General features: G+C 34.4%; 1 protein-coding gene across 9 annotated transcripts in view; it reads right to left on the reverse strand.

The window, feature by feature from the left end:
- The window catches only part of LOC308501229 (serine/threonine-protein kinase TNNI3K), a 315419-nt gene extending 300740 nt beyond the window's left edge, over window positions 1-14679 (reverse strand). For 6 of the 9 annotated variants that reach the window (XR_013993853.1, XM_081057235.1, XM_081057232.1 and 3 more), the window contains exons 1-4: window positions 14572-14679; window positions 13885-13993; window positions 2493-2578; window positions 1273-1370 (exon numbers count right to left, since the gene is read on the reverse strand). Coding sequence is in view for 8 of the 9 variants with exons in the window: in XM_081057235.1 (XP_080913361.1) it covers window positions 1273-1370; window positions 2493-2578; window positions 13885-13993; window positions 14572-14611 (333 nt within the window). In the remaining variant the exon portion in view is untranslated. The remainder of the gene's footprint in view (window positions 1-1272; window positions 1371-2492; window positions 2579-13884; window positions 13994-14571) is intronic. The other 3 variants (XM_081057236.1, XM_081057233.1, XM_081057238.1) reach the window with 1 other exon arrangement.
- Between the last annotated feature and the right edge of the window lie 8224 nt (window positions 14680-22903).

Consider the following 22903-nt stretch of genomic DNA (forward strand, 5'->3'; position numbering starts at 1 on the left):
TGGGTGGTTGCGCCATGCTAAATCTTAGGAAAATAAACCAATATAGAAAAGAATTTCCCAGACAGTCTGATTCAGAATTCATGGTTTTGCATGCTGTCTTTACTATCCATCACCCGCTTCTTTCCTATTCCTTGGGGCTGTTCTACTTTCACCTCCTGCCACTCAGCAGAAAAACCAGCATCAGATACTGTTTCCTACACCCTGCACTCAGCCAACGTTCAAGTTTTGCAGAATGATTAGTAGGTAGTAAAGTCCTCCCAGGAGGAATCAGAAAATTTGACTAAGCATTGACTAGGCATGAAAAAGGATGAGCATTAGAGCATTTGCCCTAGGAATCAACAATGATATGTGCATCTGAATCATGAGAAAATATGGCTCTCTTCCCCCACGATGATAAACTCTCTAAAAGTTAGGAAAGGGATGTAGTGCAAAGTGATCCTGACATAAGCAAACAGCTGTTCCCGATCTGCATATACAAAACTGAAATCAAATCCTGTCACAAATTCACATGAAACTGAGAAAACCCAAAATATGCAATATAACAAGGAGAGTCTGGGAGCATGAGCCAACTGAACTTGATTCTAATCATTGTTCTAACATTAACTATATACCTAACTTTAAACTTTAGTTTTCTTTTCTATAAAATAAACTTTAATATGCATCTCACGAGATTATTCTAATGGTAAAAGAAATCATGTGTATAAGACTTGGTGTGATATTTAGCACAGTATACATGCAGAGCAAGGAGAAACTTATGATAAGAGAATTAACAATTTACAGATGTTTAATTTATATGTCATATAAATTTATATTTATGATAATCTCAAAGATCTATCTCCACATTGAGTACCCCACTTTTCCCAATCCACTTTTCTATTTACTTCCTGAACAAGTACTGAGACTAGGTTGGAACATGGGACTGATATAAGGAGACAAACCACTGAAGCAAAAGTAGAGACATGAAAGGAAGGAAACTAAAGGGGACTCTAGAGATATTTTTTTATTAAGGAACATATTCAGAAAAAGAATGCAGCTTTCATGTGCTTCCTTCATGAATTCCTCAAAAGCAACTTCATCCTCTCCTGCACAGAGACAGCTTGGTCTCCTGGTAAGGAACTCTGGTGAGAGAACCAGACTGTCAGGTCTTAAATCCTGGCTAACCACTGGCTGACCATTTAACTTTGGAGATAATAATAGTATCCAGTCACAGGGTTTTGTGAGCATTAAAGGAGTTAAACATAAAAGCATATTTATGGGGGAAAAATACTGCACCTTGTAAACTGCCAAGTGTAAGGCTGTAAATCCATTTCTTGTCAGTCGAGATGGGCGGAGCCCTTTTAACATAAGGGTTCTAATATGAGACTTGTTGCCTTAAAGAGAAAAGTTTAAAAAAAAAGGTTAAATTGCTGAGGGGGTAGACTAAGTGACTTTAAAATCTCTTTGACTTTATGATAAACGTTACACTGATGTATGAAAATGTCAGACTGCTGCTCTGCAGGCCACTTGCAAAGTTGTCTATTGACAGCCTTTCTTAGTAATGAATAGTTCTATTATACTTAAAAAGCTTTGTATCAAAGCTGTACATTTTAATGCATTTGTATTACATTTTTTATTTAGTGCTCTTATCATCGGATGGTTTTAAAACAAAAGCATGAAAAAATTCATCTTAATAAACTATTAGGGAAAAATCTTAAAAAAAACAAACCCACCCTAGTTGTACAGGAGAATATCATTAGCGGTAGATCTATTTAGATCAGAGAAAACTGGAGGACATGACTAAGGCTGGGAAGGCATGTTTAAATTTGGGAGGAAGATCTTTTAAATAGAGTTTGATTAATTTATTTGGCAGGAATAGTTAAGGGACATGGTGAGAGTGCAAACATACACATTAGTGTTCTATTTAAAAAGTTGCATTCGATGAATACCGGTTTGAGTTTACAAAATAAATATTAACTATTAATTCATTAATTAAATAAATGTATTGAGTACCTACTAAATGCCAGGCACCATCCTAGGTGTTTGGGAAACATTAATGAACAAAACAGTACAAAGTATGAGCCAAATTAAACTCTTAATCTTCCATTTGATCAATCTTCACTTTGAGATTTTATCATTGGCACTTATTATTTTCCACTTACCTTACTGCAGATTGTGAAACAATTGCTTTAGGGAACGCTTTAAGTACTTCCTAATTTAACCTAATCCCTCATCAGCATGTCCACTACTGAGAAATGCTTTTTGGATTTCCAGGCAAACGAAAGTGACTTGATCAGAACAGGAGCACGATGTAACTTAAATTCAGAGCTAAATCAATTGAAATATCTGCCTAGTAATTACTGCTTCAACTGAAGGTTATGAGTGTTGCCGAGGGAAAACAAAAAAGAAAATCGAGTATGCACAGAATTCTTTTGTAGACTACTGAGCAGCTCAGATCTCTGACCATATAGTATACATATAACTAGTATATAAAGTATTGAGTTTCAAATACTCACCTCCACAAATGCAACATAAATGAAGCAGAGACAGGCCATTTTCTGTGCGGTAATTTAAATTGACTTTACTGAAGGCATCATCAGAGCTGAAAGAATTATTTTACAGAGAATTACAAATTTCATCTTTTAGTTTATTTTTCATTTGAAAAATTATAAAAGGGAATCATGGTAGTATAAATTCAGAAATGTATCTTTTCTAGGATTCTTTTAGACTTAGAAAATGAATTTTGAATATATATCTCTATATGAAGAATAATTTTTAAAAATATTGAAAATTTGAGAGATCCCTTAAAGACTCATGTACAGTTCTATGTTCCATGTATAATTTAAAATTTTCAGCATACCTTGATGAATTAAAATTCAAGTATGAGTATATGTAGAAAACATTTGAAAGAAAACTCATTTCTTTCATACTCAAAATTTCACACCATACTTAGGGAAAAATTTAAGAAATTCAATCCAGAAAAGAAAAAAAAAAAAGAAAAGTAGCATTTGATAAGAGACTGGAGAAAATAATACTATCCCAATGTATTACAAATTCCGCCTGAAGCAAAGTTGCGTTGTACTCTGACTGGGTAAGATTTCACAGATAAAGAGGTCTAAATTCCGATAGTGTACAGTATGATATGGTCTCAGGTGAGAGTAGGAGTAGTGTTAGTGATTCAATTAACGAAACCCTTGCCTTGGTCTGAACAAAGACCATTGCCCCAGAAGGGCCCTGGAGAGCCATAGGTAGTCTTTGAAAGGAATGTAAAGCTAAAATTATTGACCTCTGGAGGTCATTGGTACTCCCAGGATATTTTTCAGTAGAAATGAGATCATATCCTTGGCCTCCCAGGTCAACTTCAAGCTGCCTCCTGCCTATTTAAATCTCTAGCAGCTTTAGTGAGATAGCGTAATCTTTGGTGAATAAGCCTTCCATATCATTTGTAAAGTACTTACACTTGAAAGGTACTATAAATTCAGAATATTATCATCAAGGCACGCAGTTAAGAACTTCAAAAGCTATTGGAATTTTAAAATGGGAAAAGAAAAGGTGCTATTCTCCAGGGTGCTGCCAAAAAGAGAGACTTTCTAAATCTAGGGACATCGAAAGACCTCAGTGAAATGCTTTAATTAGCAATGTCAAGCCCAGTGTTTTTTTTCATAGACCTTTCCCACCCTCCTAACTTTCGTGCTTTCTGTGTTTGACTTCCCAGCAGCACAGCCCACAGACATGCTTCCTCATATTGAGAAATATACCTTAACGTGCTTTGGAACGCCATTTGTAGAAGTAACATTAACTCCAATGAGTCACTTTCAGAAATGTGGGTCATATAGCAAGGAGCCCATGATTTCATGAAAAATAGTTAACAATTGAATTCACTTCTGTCTGCACTTTCCCCCAGCTCAATGATTGATGCAAAAAAAAAAAAAAGTCTAATTGTAAATGGTATAGCTATTTTATGATATGTGCAGTATCTTCACAGAATAATATGATTCTTGGAAATGTGTGCCTTTTCTCTAAACTCTCAAAGCTAATTGTATTATAGATGGCTTGGAGAAATTAAACTAAACAGGTAGTACTAAACAATGTGCACTCAGCAGCCCACACTTGGACACCCATTCAGAGAAGTCTGTCTGTGGTTGTGACTTCAAATAGTGCAGGTTTTCTGAAAAGCTGAACTGTGCTTTCAAAGCGGGGTGGATTGGATTTTTTTCTCAAAGTTTATAGGACATCAGTATCCTTACATAAAAAGGGAAAGTTGTGACGAGCAATTAGGGACGTTGACTGGCAATGATTCAGAAGCTCTAAGCTGGTTTTTATCCTTGGTTTTTTCGTTATTCAGCAAATGAAACACACTATAGCTCACAAGACAGAAAATTAAGTATTGGGGTGGGTGAAGAGAGGGAAGCCTTCTGTTAAATGTAAAAAAATTATATAAACTTCAGCCTAAGGGAAAAACAGGGAAGAAAGTACTTTCTTTTGTGCTAACTATAATGAACTTAATATGAGGAAAAGAAAAAGCTTGGGAGTGCCTCTATAACAATAAATCCTTGAGAAAATTAGTTTTTCAATTTGTACCTCTAATATAATATACAGCAATACTTGCCATGTTTAAATGTTTAAAAAGTGGAAAAAATCATTTCAGCAGTTAAAAGCTTGGTTCTTATATTTACATCAGAATTAAAATCCTATCCCATTTTTCCCTTATAAGTAGTTTTACTTTTTTTTCCCCCTCTCCAATTTGGGCAAGTTATTTAACCTCTTCAAGCCTCTATTCCTTCAGTTATAAAATTATTAAAGTAATATATATGACATTGTATTGTGAGGAATAAATGAGACTGAGTTCTTCCTATAGTACCTGGCCCATGATCAATAAATAGTTATTTTATTGCTATTACTATTATTATCAAGTTCACTGTGTATGTCCAACTTTCTTTTTCCAGTCTAACATTTGGGAGAATTTTAGCACAATTTTTGAACCAAATTGGACCTTTTTCGACCTCTCACATTTGACATGTAAAACTTCCTGATTTTGACAATCATTCTATAAATATAGGTATTTTATGATCACGGTGACTCTGAGTCAGGCTCCTATAGATAATGTCTGAATTTGTCTTCAGATGTTTGTAAAAATGGTCAAGTTCACTGTTGTGACACCTGGCACTTATCAGAGCAACTACTAGCATCACAGTTTTATCATTCGAGTCCTGTAGCACCATTACCATAGGGAAACTATATTCAACACTGGAGATGTTAAAAGAACAAATCCAAATGGAAGAAAATAAAAGGTTGTGCTGAAAATCATTTTATTGAGAAGGTAGATTCAATTGCTTTCTTAATCCGTTATCTAACTTGATAATGCATTCAACCAGTCTGGCACAACCCTTACGACCATCAACTGTATGTGCCACTTCTGTTCTTAATACTCACTTCAGATTGTTTTCTACCGTCTACTTGATATTCTACTTGATACAAACTACTCACTAATTCCTGGATCCTTTAAATGCATCTGTCTTGGGCATATACAAACTAGATAGTAAAATCCTGCAACTGACCTTAGCATTCTCGTTATCTCACTGTCCCTATCAGCTTTGCAAAGAAAGTAAACTGAATAAACAGAAAATATAAGATGCTCAAGTCCACTGCTTTATTTAAAACACACACACACACACACACAAACACCAAATGGATGTCTGTTTAGATAAACTTGAAAGCATGAATTATATCTGTGACTTTTTATTCAGCAATCATTCCTTCGCTCACTGAATCTTAAACTGGACTTGAACATTATTAAGTGACTCAGTATACAATTCTACAGAGCTCCTTGCTCAAAACTGAGGTGCTGCCTGTTTCTTTTGTTCTCCTGAATTCTATCCTCCTTGAATTCATGCAACTTCTATTAATGCTACTAAAACAGAGAATAGACTCCCACAATAACTGGCAGTCAAGTGCAATTTTAATAGTACAATGTTTATCTTAACTTTAAATAACAGGAATGTAATTTTTAAAATTAGAGTTACTTTGGGGATATATTTGAATCCTGACTCTCACTTTCCATTAACTTCTAGTCAAATGTTTCTGTTTTGAAACATGCAATTAAAGTAGTCAAGATTTTAAAGCAATCATTACTAGGAGATGTATTTCATTTTCTCTTCTTTTGCCTCTTCTAAAGGAGCTGTGTATGTCAAATTCACTGCCAACTGAGCGTCACTTATGTATTCTAATACACTACGCTCAATTTATTTTTTAATTTCCCCTTACATTTTTCATCACCATGCCATACTGTAACTTAACATATCCTAATGAGTTCATTGTGCTTGCTGGGGCATGAATGAAGTTCCTAATTAAAATGAAGTCACTATTATGAATACATTTCTAACAGTAACTCCTGTCCTTAATCATTAAAAATGGTACTTCTGTACCCAAAGGTTACCTTCTTTCTTGTAGCATAATGGACTCTTTTCTTAGCCTTTACCTTTTATCCAGAAAAGTATGCAGTTTTGTGATCCAATTAAACTTCTTTCTTATGACCTCATCCTTTCAAGACAATATATGACATGACCACAAGTGGAAACTTATTAAATGTAACATTTGAACAGTTGGCCAAAAAAATAATACATCACTGTCCAAAATACACACACACACACACACACACACACACACACATATGTGTGTGTGTTTTTTAATTAATTCATTGGCTGAAACTTAGGGAAAGGCCAAGACAGTAGAAAGAAGGTAAGGATTTGTTATGGATCATCTAGTTCCCAAATTGGTATTTTAGGTTTCAAATGGCTGATTGTAACTTCTTTTTTAGTTCTTTGTGGCTGTCCCTGATTTCTCCCCCCAAACAACAGAAAGAGAAAAATCATCAGTAAGATCTGTTCCCAAGACATATCACTAAGAAATATACAGAAATGTATTTGTCTAATATTTCCCAGATCAAATCTGCAACCTAACAACAGGAAGTTTGTTAATTAATTAATTCATTCATACAATAAGCAATTATTGAGATACAGTGGCAGATAGAACAAGAATAGCTAATGATGATAAAATTGGGACAGTAAGTTTTATCTCATAGATATTGTTTGTAACGCAGGGACTCAGCTCCCGCTCATCGCACAAGAACACAGGATATGGTGAGGCCAAAAAGGAACAACAGAGCCATAGATAGGGGAGTCATACCACTATATTCTCAAAGGAAGATTGTCAAGACACAAAAGTAGAATCAACACAATCCGCAATCCTCAACCCGCTTGCTAATCGCACTTGCTACCCGCAACCCACTGTCCGCTTCTCTGACAACCAACCAACCCCCTAGCGTAGCCACAACAGTTATATTAGTGTCTAATGGCTAACCGGTAACAGCTGATGGCCACCCAGCCACAGCAGATGGCTATCTGATTACAACTGATGGCCCTCTAATAACGGAGCCAGCACCTATCCATGTGAGGTCAAGAGCCTAGAAACTACTCTCTGGGACTCTGTCCCCACACTGTTATTGTGAGTTTAAATGGGTTAGACCTTGTAAGACTTTTATAAATATTAGCTGCTATAATAATTATTTCTACTGAAGCATTGATATTGATTATTTTAACTTTTTTTATTGTTTTGCTTTGCATTTGAAAAGGAGAATAGGGAAAGAGAAAGGAAAGATGGAGGCAGTATGGGATAGGAAAAAAAGAATAGACGGAGGATAAAAGTAGGAGAAATAGTGAGAGTGAGGTAGCAAGTTAGAGAGAGAGAGAGAGAGAGACAGAGAGAAAGAGGGGGAGAAAGAGACAGAGACTGAGACAGAGAGAGATTGAGATCAAGCTCTTTCATAAGCGTTTTACAAGATATTCCTGTAAATTTTTATTCAGAACTAGTTTTACGTAGACCAAAAAAAAAAAAAAAAAAAAAAAAAGAGAGAGAGAGAGAGAAAAGGAGTAGAGATGTAGACAGTCTTTGAACAATGTGAATTATCTGCTTTTTGGTTTGAGGTCTTTTTGTTGTTGTTACTGTTTGTTTTTGCTTATTTGTGAATTAGCATAACCATTAGTATAACTAAACATGCCAAATAATACTTTTACTCTATTTTAATTTTAAAAGATGACATTTACACCCTCAATGTTTTAGTTAGCACCTTGATAGAGAATTTCACTCTTTTTAGTAGATAAGGTCAGCCAAAAATGTTTCTGGAGCTACTCATTTTATAATAGCTGAATTTCTTAATTGGTTATAGTTCTGGTAAAGTAGGTTTTTGGAAGATATTTTATTTGGAGGATAAGTATCGTGGACTGCAGCTGGTCATAGAGGAACTTTTCAGGGAGAAAATAAGAAGGAAGGTGCATCTCAGAAAACCTCCTCTCTCTCTCTCTCTCTCTCTCTCTCTCTCTCATTTCCTCTAAATATTGCAACGGTTCTTCCATGGAACAAAGCATTCTTTTGACTATTTTTGTTCATTATTAAACCTAATCAATTTCAAAGTGAGATATTATCATTATAGGCCAAGGTATATCTACCTAATGCAAAAATAGATTCAAAATGAAAAAAAATAGGGTTCTTTTGATTATATTGACAAGTCATGGCATTGGAAAATTATAACTTCTCTGGAATAGAAATTTAAATTTCATATTACAGATTAAGCAGATAAAAAGTAGTCTTGATAATGAAATGAGCAAAACATAGTTCTAAAATGTCTAATGACTTAAAATCATGTTGAAACAAAACAGTTTAATTGGGAATCCTTCAAAAGTTGCACGTGGAGAGCCAGTATGTAAGTGTTTTTGAAAGATCATGGAAGGGTACATGTATCACCAGGATGGGGAGTGGGGGCATAAATGTATCCTTCTACTCCCACATCTAGGGACAGTTGTAATACACAGGAGTTGTGAAGTGTCACAGGAAAAATGAAAAACTTTCAAAGATAATTTTGATCCATACTTCTTTCCCTCTCCCAGGTTGAGTTGAGAACCAAGATCATGAAAATCATACATTTTGAATTAGGTAAACTGGGTGCAATCCCAGAACAATCATACAAGTTGTATAACCTACTTTAAGCCAGTTTAATTTGACTAACCTCATTTTCTTCAGGAATAAAATGGCAATTGTAATACCTACCTGAGAGGGTTGATGACTAGTTTTTAACTAACAGTTTTGAGAGTTTACCATATGCCAGTCACTGTGCTAAAGCACTTTACTTATATACATTTAGGATTATATGAGCTAACACATATTAAAATACCTAACACATGGTGGGTACTAAGTTGTTAGTTTGTTTTCCTTTCAAGCACTATACAAATAGGTATTACAATAAAATAAATAAATAAAGTAAAATAAGACAAAGAAGTTGCCTTTAGTGAACACATATAATAGTGGTCAGACAGACCTGTAAATGGATAAAAACAACACCATGAATTGAGTGCTCTTATAAACATAAAGATCAGAGATAGTACAGAGGAGGGAATAATCAAACAATGGTACTCCGATGCACCCCTTCTGTCTTTCCTTCTTCTGCCTTCTCTTTTTCCTCATCATTCCCTGTTGCCCATCCATTTTCTCAACAAACATCCAAATGTATGAGTGAATGCAAATTTATTGTGGAAGATGAAGTAACATTCCATTTCCATTCCTCTTCTTTCTCATATGAAGTTCTTATTTCTAAGGTGCTATAAATTGGCATAAGCAAGATAATGGTTTGGTTCCTTTTGTCTTTTTAAAGTTTAATACTGTATAGCTATGCACTATTTTGTAGATAAAAGCTTTATCAAGAGATTATAGTATATTTGAGCTAAAAGAAGTCTTGATGCACTATGGAGTGAAAAATCTCTTAATGAATGGACTTAGTATCTGCCATAAATACCATAAAGAAACGTCTCATCAAATGAAAACAAAACAAAAACTCACAAAAAACAAAAACACACAAAAAAACAAAAACAAAAACAAAACAAAACAAAAACAGACAAACCTGTGTTTACATCAGTAATCCGCCACCTGTTACTCTAGTGTTAATTACTGTTTGAGGCATTTTATACAGTTTGACTGCTATCTCCGTATTTAGAGTAATCCTGATGTTAGGCAGCATAACATGGTTGTTCAGTACAGAGGTACAGTATGTAAGGCTTGAATAAAGATGAGAAAGAAAAGATTCAAATACTTACCTGACACCTAGATACTCATTTAAATGTGATTTCATACAATCTTATATTTAATCTTCTCAAATACCCTTAACATTTTGGTGTGTGAGTCAATGAGTAAGATAATTTATATTCTCAGCACTCCATTCTTTTCTTTCCTTGTCATCCATCATTTTATTCTAGAGAAAAGAAATTCCTCCGAAATTTGCCCTAGGCACCATTGACTTTCTTCCACAATGATACTATCTGCCTTGACGGAATCAGACATAGTAGTTTTTGTTTGTTTGCTCCCTTGACTCCATGTAGTTCATACTAGTTGCCAGTTTTCTGTTCACATGTTCCTCATTCCTTTACTGATATCACCCTAAGGCAAAGTTCTCAGTGCAACTTGGATTATCTTTCTAGAAGTACAGTTTTCAAACTTTAGCATAAGTATAATTTTTAGCATGCAAAAGAGTTACCTGGGTAGCTTGTTAAAAACTCAGGTTTCTGGAAGTCATCCTCAGAGATTCGGATTAATTTGGTATGGGGTGGAGACATGGAATACAAAATGTTAGCACGCACTGCCGGCTACTCTATTGTAGAAAGTCTTTAGCCCTTGGAAAAACATGATTCTGGGATGTGGTAATCCTCTTCTTAGTTTCATTATTATCACCTCTGGCTAACTGGACATTTCTGTATCTACCTGAATGGCTTTAGCACCACGTTACCAGTTTTCCTCTCCACAAAACGCCCTACCATTATTCTCATGGAATTTCACATTCATTTTGATGAGCCTTTTAATAGTCTAGCCAGAAGATTCTTCACATCCCTCCTGATTACAATCTTTAAAAGTTAGATTTCAGATTTTCATATCATCTGGAATTGTTCTAACATTTTACATTTTCACTTTCGAAAATATCCTCTTCATATAAAACATGTTATCCTAACTTTCTCACTTCCTAACTTTTAATAAATTATTTGTTACCCCCACTTGATAATAAAGCCGTCAGTCTTTCAGACTGCCCTTATTTATCCAATGAGTCATGATCTTAGAAACCTCTGATTATTCAATGTGTATTGTGTGTTAGGCCCTGTACTCAGCATTTAATGGACATCGTTTTGCAAATATCCCGTGAGGTTATTATTAACCTCATTTTACAGATGCAAATGAGGCTCAAGGAGATTAAGTAAAATATATAAGGATACATACTGTGTAAATAGAAGAAATTGGATTTAAAACTGTATAACTGCAAAACTGTTACACCGACTGACATAGCTTTCTTATTCAACCTACATTAAATGGTCGAGACAATTTTTCTTGCCTCCACTAGACTTTCCATGGTACGCATCCATCCTTACTTATGTATGTTTATTTACGTATATAAGTTTATTTATCTGGAATGCTTTTCAAAATCGATGACTGAATCAAGAACTCAAATATTTTTTATACGTGAAAACGATTTTGTTTTTCCTTTCACTTAACACTTGTCATAGACTATCTTCTGTGAGTTATCTGTTGATATATATGTGTTTTTCCTCAACCAGATTTTGAAATCCTGCAGCAAAAAGCAAGTATAGTAAGAAGAGCTCTCTCTATGGAGTCAGGCATTGTTACAAATCACAGTTCCAGCATTTCTTGACCATGTGGTCTTAACAAGATACAATGTCTCTAGTCCTTAGTTTATTATTCACCAAAAATGACATTTTCTGTCATACATGGTCATGATGAGGATTAAATGATGTATTATATGTGATGTGTCTGGAATAGCACCTTAAATATAACTGGCAAGATAAATCCTGAACTATCATCTTCCTGACACGGATTCCTGCCTCTCACCCTAACACTAACCAGCAAAGAAGGAGTCATATATATAACACACAGTGAGAATTGGGTGAAGTCAGCTACAGCAGGGGCTGTAGAAGCAACGGCTTGGTGTTGATGTGCTATGAGCAAATAACCTGCATCTCAAGCCCACTGCCAAGATTAGTCCTTAAAGGGATGTCTGCTTAAATTAGCCTCAACAAATTTACACACTAAATTACTTCCTAAATTCAAAGAAATAAATATATAAATGAACGAAAAAATAAAGTTTTGACTACATAAAGTTGAGGAAAATCTCTTCAATTTAATTATATTGCATTCAGCATATTTATCTGAGTCAACTAGAGCTAGAGGACTTATGATGAAGTTCTATATTCATATCTCTTTTCCCACAAAACAGATATGTGTGTATAAATCTATCACAGCAAAATGCCAGTCACATCTCTATATTGAAATGTTTGTCCATAACTGAGCATGTGATACTACTTACAAAGGGCAATCCAGTATCTACCCCCAAAAGTTGAAAACATTTATCAGGAAAGATATACGTACCCCTATGTACATTACAGCATTATTCATGATGGCCAAGGCATAGAAACAACTGAAGTGGCCTTTGATAGATGACTGGGTAAAGAAAATGTGGAACATATATACCACATGTGGGATATAAAACTAAAAGCAACAAATGAACAAGACAAACAAACAAACAAAAACTCATAGACACAGACATTTTAATGGTTACCAGAGGAAAAGGGGGGAGGTGGGAGGCAGAAAAGGGTAAAATGAGTCAAATATATGGTTACAGAGGAGATTTCACCGAAGATGGTGAACACATAATGCACAATACAGATGATGCAGTATAGATAGAATTTTGCACTTGAAATCTATATAACTTTATTAATCAATGTCACCCCCAATTAATTAAAAAACAGTCAACTTAGGGTTTCTCATCATGAGTGTCAGTGCTGAGTTAAACATTTTGGCCAAGTAATAGAGAATCAACTATTTCCAAACCATACATTGAACATTAGTAAAGCCTTTATTCACCCACTGACAAATTTCATATAACCTATATAAGAGAACAGAGGGTGTGTTAAAATTATACATGGATTTTATTTGCCATTATAAGTGCTTCATATGTTTGCTATATCTGAATTTTTTGAAAAATATGTCACTTGGTCATTGCTTTACACTTGTTTTCCAAGTAAAATCTACGGAGTTCTTTGTCAAGAGTGCATTACAGGAATAACACATGGTTAATTGACCTACTGGAACTTTTCCTCAGTCAGTTCAGCTAACATACACTGAACTTCCAAAATGCACCTAGTTTCTCAATGCCAGATTCAATTTGTCCAAGAGGTTGCTTGTGTATATAAGGGTCCTGCCCCTCTTTTCTGAACATTTTGTGTCTTCCAAGTTTGTAGCACTGTGCCAGATTATTTTTCTCTTGTTATCATGGACCAAAACCCACTGAAAGCCTGAAGCCAATATGATACATTGTTATATGATTTTTCAGGGGCAGAATGATACTCAGTTCCATTAAGAGATAGCCTTTAAGATGTCAAGAAAACAGAGGGTGTGTTAAAATTGGACTTAACCCTAGTAGTCCAAAGAAAACAATGTTGTCAATAGCCTACCCTCATTTGGGAAGAGAGTCTTGCTGTTCATTGCCGGCATGGCTTACAAGAATGATCTGATTCCAGAGAAGATTATTTGGAGCAGCAACAGCTTGCATTCAAAGGCTAGCCCTTAGGTTCCCTTATTTTTAAACTTTAGTGACAGGAGCATGTAAGTCATATTTTAAGATGAGATATTTACATTTTCAGGGATATATAAATGGTCAAGAAGGGATACCCTTCCATTCTAAGACTTAGAACACGACTGGTTACATTTGAGATTATTAGGGTTGTGTTTTTAATATATAGAGACATGTCTAAAAACAAGATAAATGATGAAGACACTGATACAAAGAAATAAAAACTTTACCCAAATATGTGCCTTAGTTCTGTAAGTTCTTTTTCTTTGATTTGCAGGTCATCTTCTAATCTTTCTGTTACAATAACGTAAGATTCACTGACCTTCTTCTTCCATTCATCTAAAAAACATGGGATTCATTCATAGCTGTTTTGCAAAGTATAGACATACATCATAATACACAGTTAAACCTATTTTTTATTCAGAATTCTACAATAATTTAAAATACTGATTGTGAGTTTAAAATGCAGATGTTTATATTTAAAATGCAATCATACTGAATTGTAATTAAGAACCCATTTGATATAATATATTTACATAGAAGGATATATTTGACTTATTTCATTTGATTTTATTGCATTTTAATTATAGCAATCTCCAGTTGCTTGAAAAGTATTTTTAGGTTCTAAAAACTAGATACTTAAGATGTAATTCTAAAATCTCTATATTCATCAGTATTACACATTTCTTCTACACCACTATACCTAGGAACTAACATACTTTTGTAAGAAATCCTCTGTTTTCTCTAAAGATCTTTCAGAGAAAAATAATTTGAGTTCAGATAATCTTCACAACAATTTTGTATAATACATTGTCTTATCTTCTGTGTAAAACTTAACAGCTATTTCAAGGAAATGTTAATTATCTACAGCCACTATTAAAACATGTTACATTTAAGAATATAAGATAATTAATTACCAGTGCAAGTTTGGGTTGGTCTAGACTTATAATTTCCCATCTGTTACAAGTTTCTTCTTTTCTCCAATGTAGTTCCTCACACTACAAGATTCCAAGTTCAAGTGCAGTGACAGTCCAGTTGAAAAATACTTTGATAGTCTGGCTAAAAATAAGCCTACTGCCAAATGGAATGTCATGCAACAGTGACAAAGAACAAAATAGTATGTACTTACAAGGGTAAAATCATAAAGGGAACTGATCAGCCTGTTTAAAAGAGCTGTATTAAAAATAAATGGCAAATGTTTCAATAGGATTATTTGCCTCCATCAATTGATTACCTACCCCAATATGCCTTTATGGGCTATTTCTTTAGTAGGTATATCTAGAAAGTGGTTCAGTTTCTAAGACCCACAAAGAGCTATTAAAACTACCTAGATCTTCTTTCAGGATCATTTTCTCCTGAACCAAAGTCATGGCAGTTGGAAAAGAGTGACTGGTGAGAGAATTATCTCTCTATATAAATAATGGAAACCCATATCCTATTTCATGGTACTAATAGAAATGTTTATAAGTTTTGTCTACATTAGAGCTACAAAATTATATTTATAAGAAGAAATGTTCAACATAGACCATGATTTATTTCTACTTTATTATACTGACCTTAAGAATCACGGATGATGGGGCCGGCCGGTTAGCTCAGATGGCTGGAGTGCGGTGCTCTTAACAAGGTTGCTGGTTCGATCCCCAGGTGGGCCGCTGTGAGCTGCACCCTCCACGACTAGATTGAAAGAGGTACGTGACTTGGAGCTGATGAGTCCTGGAAAAATACACTTAAAAAAAAATTTAAAAGTTTAAAAAAATCACAGATGATAATCTAAGACACTGAGTTAGTTCTACACATAGCGTTTCATAAAACAATAACAAGAAAAACAAGGTTATAAATAATAAGACTGAATGCTTGTTCTATGCCAGACACTCACACGATCTTCCAAGGTGTATATTATTCCCATATTATGAGGAAGAAAATCCAGATTTGCTAGTAGGTGATGGAGTATGGAATCATTTCTGATCTATATGATTCTAGGGTCCAAGCTAGATGTCGTTATTGATAGACCTTCTATAATTCCTCTTTTGTTCATTTCCCATGTACTTCATGAGGGCACATCCATAATTCTATTGATATAAATTAACTCAGGGTATAATGTGGATAGAATAAAAGGAAAACAAAGGAAGAAAGCTCCCTGATTTTAAACTATGTACTTCTTTTCTATATTGTAATTATTTCTACAAAGTGTAAGTTTTAATGAAACCAGTATGGATTTCATAATTACAGTTGAATGTTCAAATAACTGTTTCTTTTTGAAGCAAAGGCTTAGACCCATTTATGATTTCCCACAACTTTTTTCTCAGCAAAGGTAATTTAAGGTCCAGAGGGAGGGTTTCCATCCTGATCAGGTGTAATTGTAGAAGTAAGTGTCTGACTTTCTGGACACCTCTGTCCTCCCCTGGATATAACTCTCCTTATTCTTCTGGGTACATGCTGCCATGCTATTGATGTCTGATATACTTTTAGGGACTCTGTTTACTTGGCCCATGTATCCTACATTTTCTTTGTTTGAAGACTAGCCATCTTCAGTTACACCAGCTTTCTTTGAGCACTTGTGTGACCTCCATCTCCTCAGGAAAGAAGTCTTTGCTTTCCCCAAGAGTGGGCATGCCGTCAGGACCATAGACTTAGGCACCTGACTGACTTCCTCAAAGCTTCCTTGTACTAAACACCATACTAGATAGGTTTTTTTTAAAGGCTAGCAATCTCCCAAGGCTACAATGTGGAAAATAATTCACAAGCGTAATTCACAAGCTCTCTCTTCTCTCCAATTTCCTTAGTACAATCCGTGATTTTCAATACCTTAATTCCAGAGGGACAGGGATAAGAGGCAGAGCTCTAGGCCTTCTTGAGGACATCTAACTTCATGTATTTTTCCTGATTTCCTTTCTGATGTCTTTCCCCACTCTCTCAGATCTTCTGCTTGTGTATGTGTGCGTGTATGTGTGTGCGCATCACCCTGTCAAGGAAAGAAAAGCTAGTTCTTAAATCATGTTTCATTGTTTTCTCCAATTTACTGTTTGGGACATAACATAAAATTACTACACTGATTTTTAGGATTTTTCCTTTTGATTCTCAAAACCCTTTTTACTTTCTCAAAAAGGTTTGCTCTTCCAAATGAAAGTTTTAGTGTTCAAAGCTACTATTTCTGCTATGGGTTAGAAAATCCAGACGCTGATCTCAACTGAATTTTTCCACACTCTGAGGAACTAAAATTTGCTCAAAAAATGGGAGGAGAGTAACATAAAAAAATGCAGAAAATGATCATCTTACTATCTAAAATATTACAATTGTTATAGTTCAACATATTGTTGAACTATAACAATTTCCTAGCTCTAAGGGAGCAATATCTATAAGCTCCTTTTAAGAATGTGAGTCTAGGTAACGCATTGAGGGCAGTGGATTAATCCTCCTTGGTGCCTTTAGGGAGGTGAAACCACGGCTGGAATAAGTAAGTGATCCAGGATAACACTCTTGTTCTTATCTCTAAAGAATGCTGACAACAAATCAACAAGAGAAACAAACAAACAAAAACTCATAGACACGGACAACAGTTTAGTGGTTACCAGAGGGTAAGGTGGGAGCGGAGTGCTAGAAGAGGGTAAAGGGTCAAATACATGGTGATGGAAGGAGAACCGACTCTGGGTGGTGAGCACACAATGCAATATATAGATAATGTATTATAGAATCATATACTTGAAACCTATATAATTTTACTAACCAATGTCACCTCAATAAATTTAATAACAAAAATGATGGAGAGAATCCATATGGAAGCAGGAAATATTTTCCCCAGTACTCAGTACATTTCTGTTAAAATTACTTCTTTCTACCTTGGGTTTGACCATATGTTCTAAACTGAATTCTACTCATCCCAGTTCTGAGACTTCTAGTGGTGTGGAAAACATGTTATGCCATATATTATTAAAAAACACAACCTAATTACAAAAAGTGATCATCTTCTTAAACTTTAGTAAAAGTAAATGGCACCTGAAGGCACTTTGTAAAAAAAAAATTAGAAATCTGGGCTCTAGCCTCAGAAATTCTGATTCCATAGATGAGGGTTTGGGTTCAGGAATCGGAATTTTGACAGACATAGCCTAGTGGTTCTAATGTAGATGGTACTTGGGGCATTCTTAGGGGGCAGGGGTGTTGTTTTCAGGTCATTCAAAGTGAAATGCCTACTCAGCTGAAGGCTTCTGAGCTTTCACATTTCATGAAAGAGAAGAGGCAATTGGAGTAAAGAGAAAAAGGAGATTGTTTCATTCTCAAAGAGTTCTATCCTGTGTTAATCACTGGGGCAATAGACGATTTGGCTGCGTACGTACATTCTCATATTTTAAAAGTGATTCACGGAAAAAAAAAGTGATTCACGAAAAATGGAAGCAACCAAGATGCCCTTCCATAGAAGAATGTATAAACAAACAAATTGTATGTCTATCCAAACAGAAGAATATTATTCGGTGAAAAATGAAATGAGGTACCAAGCCAAGAAAAATCATGAAAAAACCTTAAATGAAAATTGTTAAGTGAAAGAAGCTTATTCAAATAAGGCTACATGTGATATAATTCCAAATATATGACATTTTGGAAAAGGCAACACTATGGACACAGTAAAGAGCTCAGTGGTTGCAAAAAGGATCAGGGAAAGGGGAGGGATGAATAGGTAGAACACAGGTAATTGTTAGGGTAGTGAGATTATTCTGTAAGATATTGTCATGGTGGATACATCACATGCATTTGGTAAAACAGTACTGTAAAATGTGGACTTTAGTTAATAATAATGTATCAATATTGGTTCATCAATGGTAACAGATGTATCCAGACTAACATATTAATAATTGGGGAAACTGTGGCCGGTGGAGGAGGGGGAAGGAAGGAGTATATGGGAACTATCTATGCACTTTCTGCTCAATTTTTCTGTAAATCGAAAACTGTTTTAGCAAAAAAAAGTCTATTAGTTTTTTTAACTTAAGGAAAAATATAAAACAAGAAGTAAATATGACCAAAAATTAGTCATTTCTTACCAAGACCACGCAAATAAAATCAGAAATGAAAGAGAAGTTATGACAGACACCACAGAAATTCATACAAGAGGATCATACAGAAATTCATACAAGAGGATCACACAAGAATACTATGAAGGGCTATATGCCACCAAATTCAATAACCTAGAAGCAATGGACAAGTTCTTAGAAATATATAGCCTTCCAAGGCTGAACCATGAAGAACTGGAAAATCTATACAGACTGATAAACAGTAAAGAAAGTGAAACAATCAAGGAATATTTACAACTTACAAGAAAAAGCCTTCTCTAAGGAATGCCATTTCAAAATGTACATAAACATATTCTAATACTCCTTCAATCAGCCTAATACATTCTTTCTGAATTCCCTTATTTTGGGTTCATATGATTTACTTATCCCAATTTACACTTGTGCATCTGCTATTTGTATTTTATACTAGTCTCCTCATAAATATTTTAAAGGATGCTTTCAAGATGAAAATGACAAAAATTGACCATGATATTTTTTCCATCTTTATGATTCCAACAGAAAAATTATGAAGAACATGTATACCATGCAATCAAACGAATGCACTTGGAACAATTCTTAGCACATTTAGGAGTGTGAGTTCATTTACACTTAAAACCTAGATCGTTCTTACACTTTAAATGAGTTTTTAGCCATATGTTCTCAAGTTCTAGTGAAGTTTAGATTTTCAATGTGTTGCATCTGGTTGACAAGCAATTAAGAGAATAATTGCTTTAAACACAATAAGCCAGAATTACTAATTAGCATATATTAAGGCTTTTTTCCTTCTTTTTAGTAAACATTAAATTACTTATATTAAAATAAAATATTTAAAGGAAAATTGAGCATTGTCTAAGCTGTCTACAACTATTCAATTTAAACATTTCTTTGATTAATTTCTTTTTAAATACTATATTTCTGCATTTAAACAAGCATACTTTGTAAGATTCTTATTTGTCAAACAAGTTTCATTTTTGTCCAGTGGAATACCTAAATTTATACTATGTTAGATGGAACTATAAATCACCATTATGAATCTGAATACTGTTAAGGTAATATTAATATTAATCTTAAAAAACGAATAGGACTTGAGAATATATAATGAAACTAAATGTGAAAAAGTCAATATCACAGTAATTTAAACAGGTGTTCTCAGTATCTCTAACTGTGAGAGTATATTAAAGAAAGAAAAAAAAACTATCTTGCTGTTTTTGTTTCCAATGTATACTACAACTGCAAATGCAAAGATCTTAATGCTTGCTGTGCCTTCCTTTGTTGCTGGGTGAACATAAAGTAAACTTTATTACAGAATTTAAATTAAACAGTGATGAGTCATATCTGGGTCATTCGCTAATACTTTCTATTTCCAAACTGATAGGCTTCTTTCAAATTGTCAGCTCAGCTGCTCATTGGTTGATTGATTCATTTATTCATTCAATAAGCATGTATTGTACTGAGCACTCCAAAGAGCTCATGGGGGCAAGTGCAATAAGGCATTTGTCCTCTGATATTGATATACATGAGTGGTAATGAGATGGTGCATCTAATAAGACTTAGATTCCAATCAGAAGAAAAAAAAAATCTTGAGGCATTAAAACCTTCAGAATTATCTAAACTTCATGACTCAGGCCACTTCCATTCCCTTTACCCTTCTTTCTCCCCCTAAGAACCAGCGGGCCTGCTAAGGAAATACCACTGTGTTGTAATTATAGTTCAGTTAATAACTAATTATTGTCTTTGGGCAAATAACAATTCCATGCCTGAGGCTTGTCATTTATAAAAAGGTAAAGAACAAAAAGAGAGGGGGGGAGGCAAACAAAGTGATTTCTACTTACATAGAGTTATTTTCATTTACAATTAAATTATCCACTTGTGATTGTTCCTCAAAATGAAAACTAATTTGATGTAGATAGGACAAATTATTTAAAGGTTCAAAAAGCAGACCTGTATAGCATATGGTTGTTAGAGCCTGCTGAGTGATTCCTTATGACCAATTTTTTGCTTAATCCCTCCAAGCAGAAACAATCTTAGTAAGCAGTCTGTCCAAGCATACTCATCATTATTTTTGTTACATCTCCTCCTAAACCATGGTGGAAGAATGGTGACAGTGGTTCTCATGCCATTCACTTTATGCTCCTCTCCTGCCACCCTGTATTATATTAACATCAGCCTTGGCATGTCCTCCAAGAGTCTTGATCTCCCTTCTGTGCACATGGTTTTGTGCAGCATTCCACCAATCAGAACTGACACTGATTCAATTGGATAAAATGTGCTATCCATTTTATAGTTTAGTTGTGGGAATAGCCTGGCTCTCTTCACAGCCGAAATTTTGTAGTACAGATAACCTGGCATAACCTGAACATAAATTTTTTAAAAAAAGATTGTTATAATTAAATTAGTAGAAAGCTGTTGAGGGTACAAAACTCAACTCAACTTCTACCCATATACGCATTAATGGATCAATACATTTGATTGGGTGAATCAACAGGAAGTCACAGTTGGTAGGGCCACACAGCTTTCTGATTTCTTGCTGCAGAAGCTACTGTCTCTGAAGTCAATTATTAGGGTTTTTGTTATATCAAGTCATGCCTCAGAGCATCCTGAATGCCAGGCAGCCTTGGGATAATAAACTCAAGTGTTTCCAATTTTAGAGCCAACAAATGTCCTAATAGATTTTTTTATTTTATTAGCATCCAAATAACATACTCTTCTCACCCTATATTCAAGTTTAATAATCTGTGTACGTGTGTGTATTAAAAATATTGTTTTTAATTAAAATTTGTGAAATATATCCATATGTTTTTGGTACACTTTTACTCCCATGTTAAAGAGAGTAAATAAGCCATGTTAAAGAAAATAAAACAAACTGATAACACTTAAGTCTTACTCTAAATTAAACCTATATGACTGTAACACCTATTTCTATCGAAGCACCTATTAAGGAAGACAGACTTAATGTTTTTGTCTCTCCTGTTAGGCTGGGAGCAACTTAAGAGCAGAAAGTACGTGTTATTCATTTTTGTATTCCTAAAAGCCTAGTATAATACCTGACAGATATATATGTAAACTCAATTGTTTTGGATTGAATTGAATTGGACTAAACTGAACCAAAGTGAATTGAATTGAGCCAATTGAATTGAGCAGAATCAATCCCTTCAGTAAGGGAAATATTACTAAGGTCTTGAAAAGAAGTAAAGTGAATATAGATGAAGGCATAACCAATTCTGCAGACAAAATACTAGTATTTTGAAATTCCACACAAAGATAATTCAAACAATTTTTAATCTTTTATTTCCCTCATCTTCTATTTAAAAGTTTACCTATATCATAAGAGGTTTTTGCATTACTTGGCGTTACTACTAGCATAAGTCATTTATACAAGTTATGTGATAACCTAGCAACAATTTACAAATCAGACCTTCAGGGAGCTTTGAAAAATGATAATTACCAGGACTGATTCATGATCAACCAAATAAGAATCTTCCAGGCTTAGGACTTGAATTAGGAAAAAGCAAAACAAAACTCAAAAAGTGATTTGGGCACAGCTTTTCCATAAGTGTAAGGTAGGATCCTTGCTTGTAAATAATTTATAACCTAATTTGATATTGGAAAATATAATTAACTCTACAAAGTAGCTCTTGATGAGTGTCAAGAGAATGGTGAAAAAACCACATACTACATAGATTCAGAAGCAGAAAGGGCTATATTGAAAGGATTGTTTAACATACTAGACTTGAAATAGGTCTTGCTACTTGTGGATTTTTTAAAATCTTAGAAGGAAGAGAAATAATGATTTAATCTGGAGTATATGATAAATTGAAAGCTTGGACACTATTTAAATCTTTATATCACTTCAGAGGATTCAGACAAATTATTAAGATAATGTTCATTAAAATCCCTATCATTGCTCTATACGTAAAACAAATTAAACAAAACTGATGGGACCAAAGTAATTTAAACTTCATCTTGGATTTTTTTTTTTAAGACTAACAATTGATAAGATTAAGTTAGGCAAAGTCATAAATAACAAATGACAGAAAAATTACACAAAGTGGCAGCAATGGTAGAAAATAAGAACAGGAAAGATAGTAAGCATATCAAAAGGAAAAAAAAAGTCAAACCGAGAGAGCTCAGTTAAAAAAAGATACTTATTGGAAGAGAGAAACACCTGGGGAGTAGCAAAAGTCAGTGTTCTATCAGTGAAAAGAATTAT

The sequence above is a fragment of the Rhinolophus hipposideros genome (assembly GCF_964194185.1).
Source record: "Rhinolophus hipposideros genome assembly, chromosome: 8".
In the NCBI taxonomy this organism is placed as follows: domain Eukaryota; kingdom Metazoa; phylum Chordata; class Mammalia; order Chiroptera; family Rhinolophidae; genus Rhinolophus; species Rhinolophus hipposideros.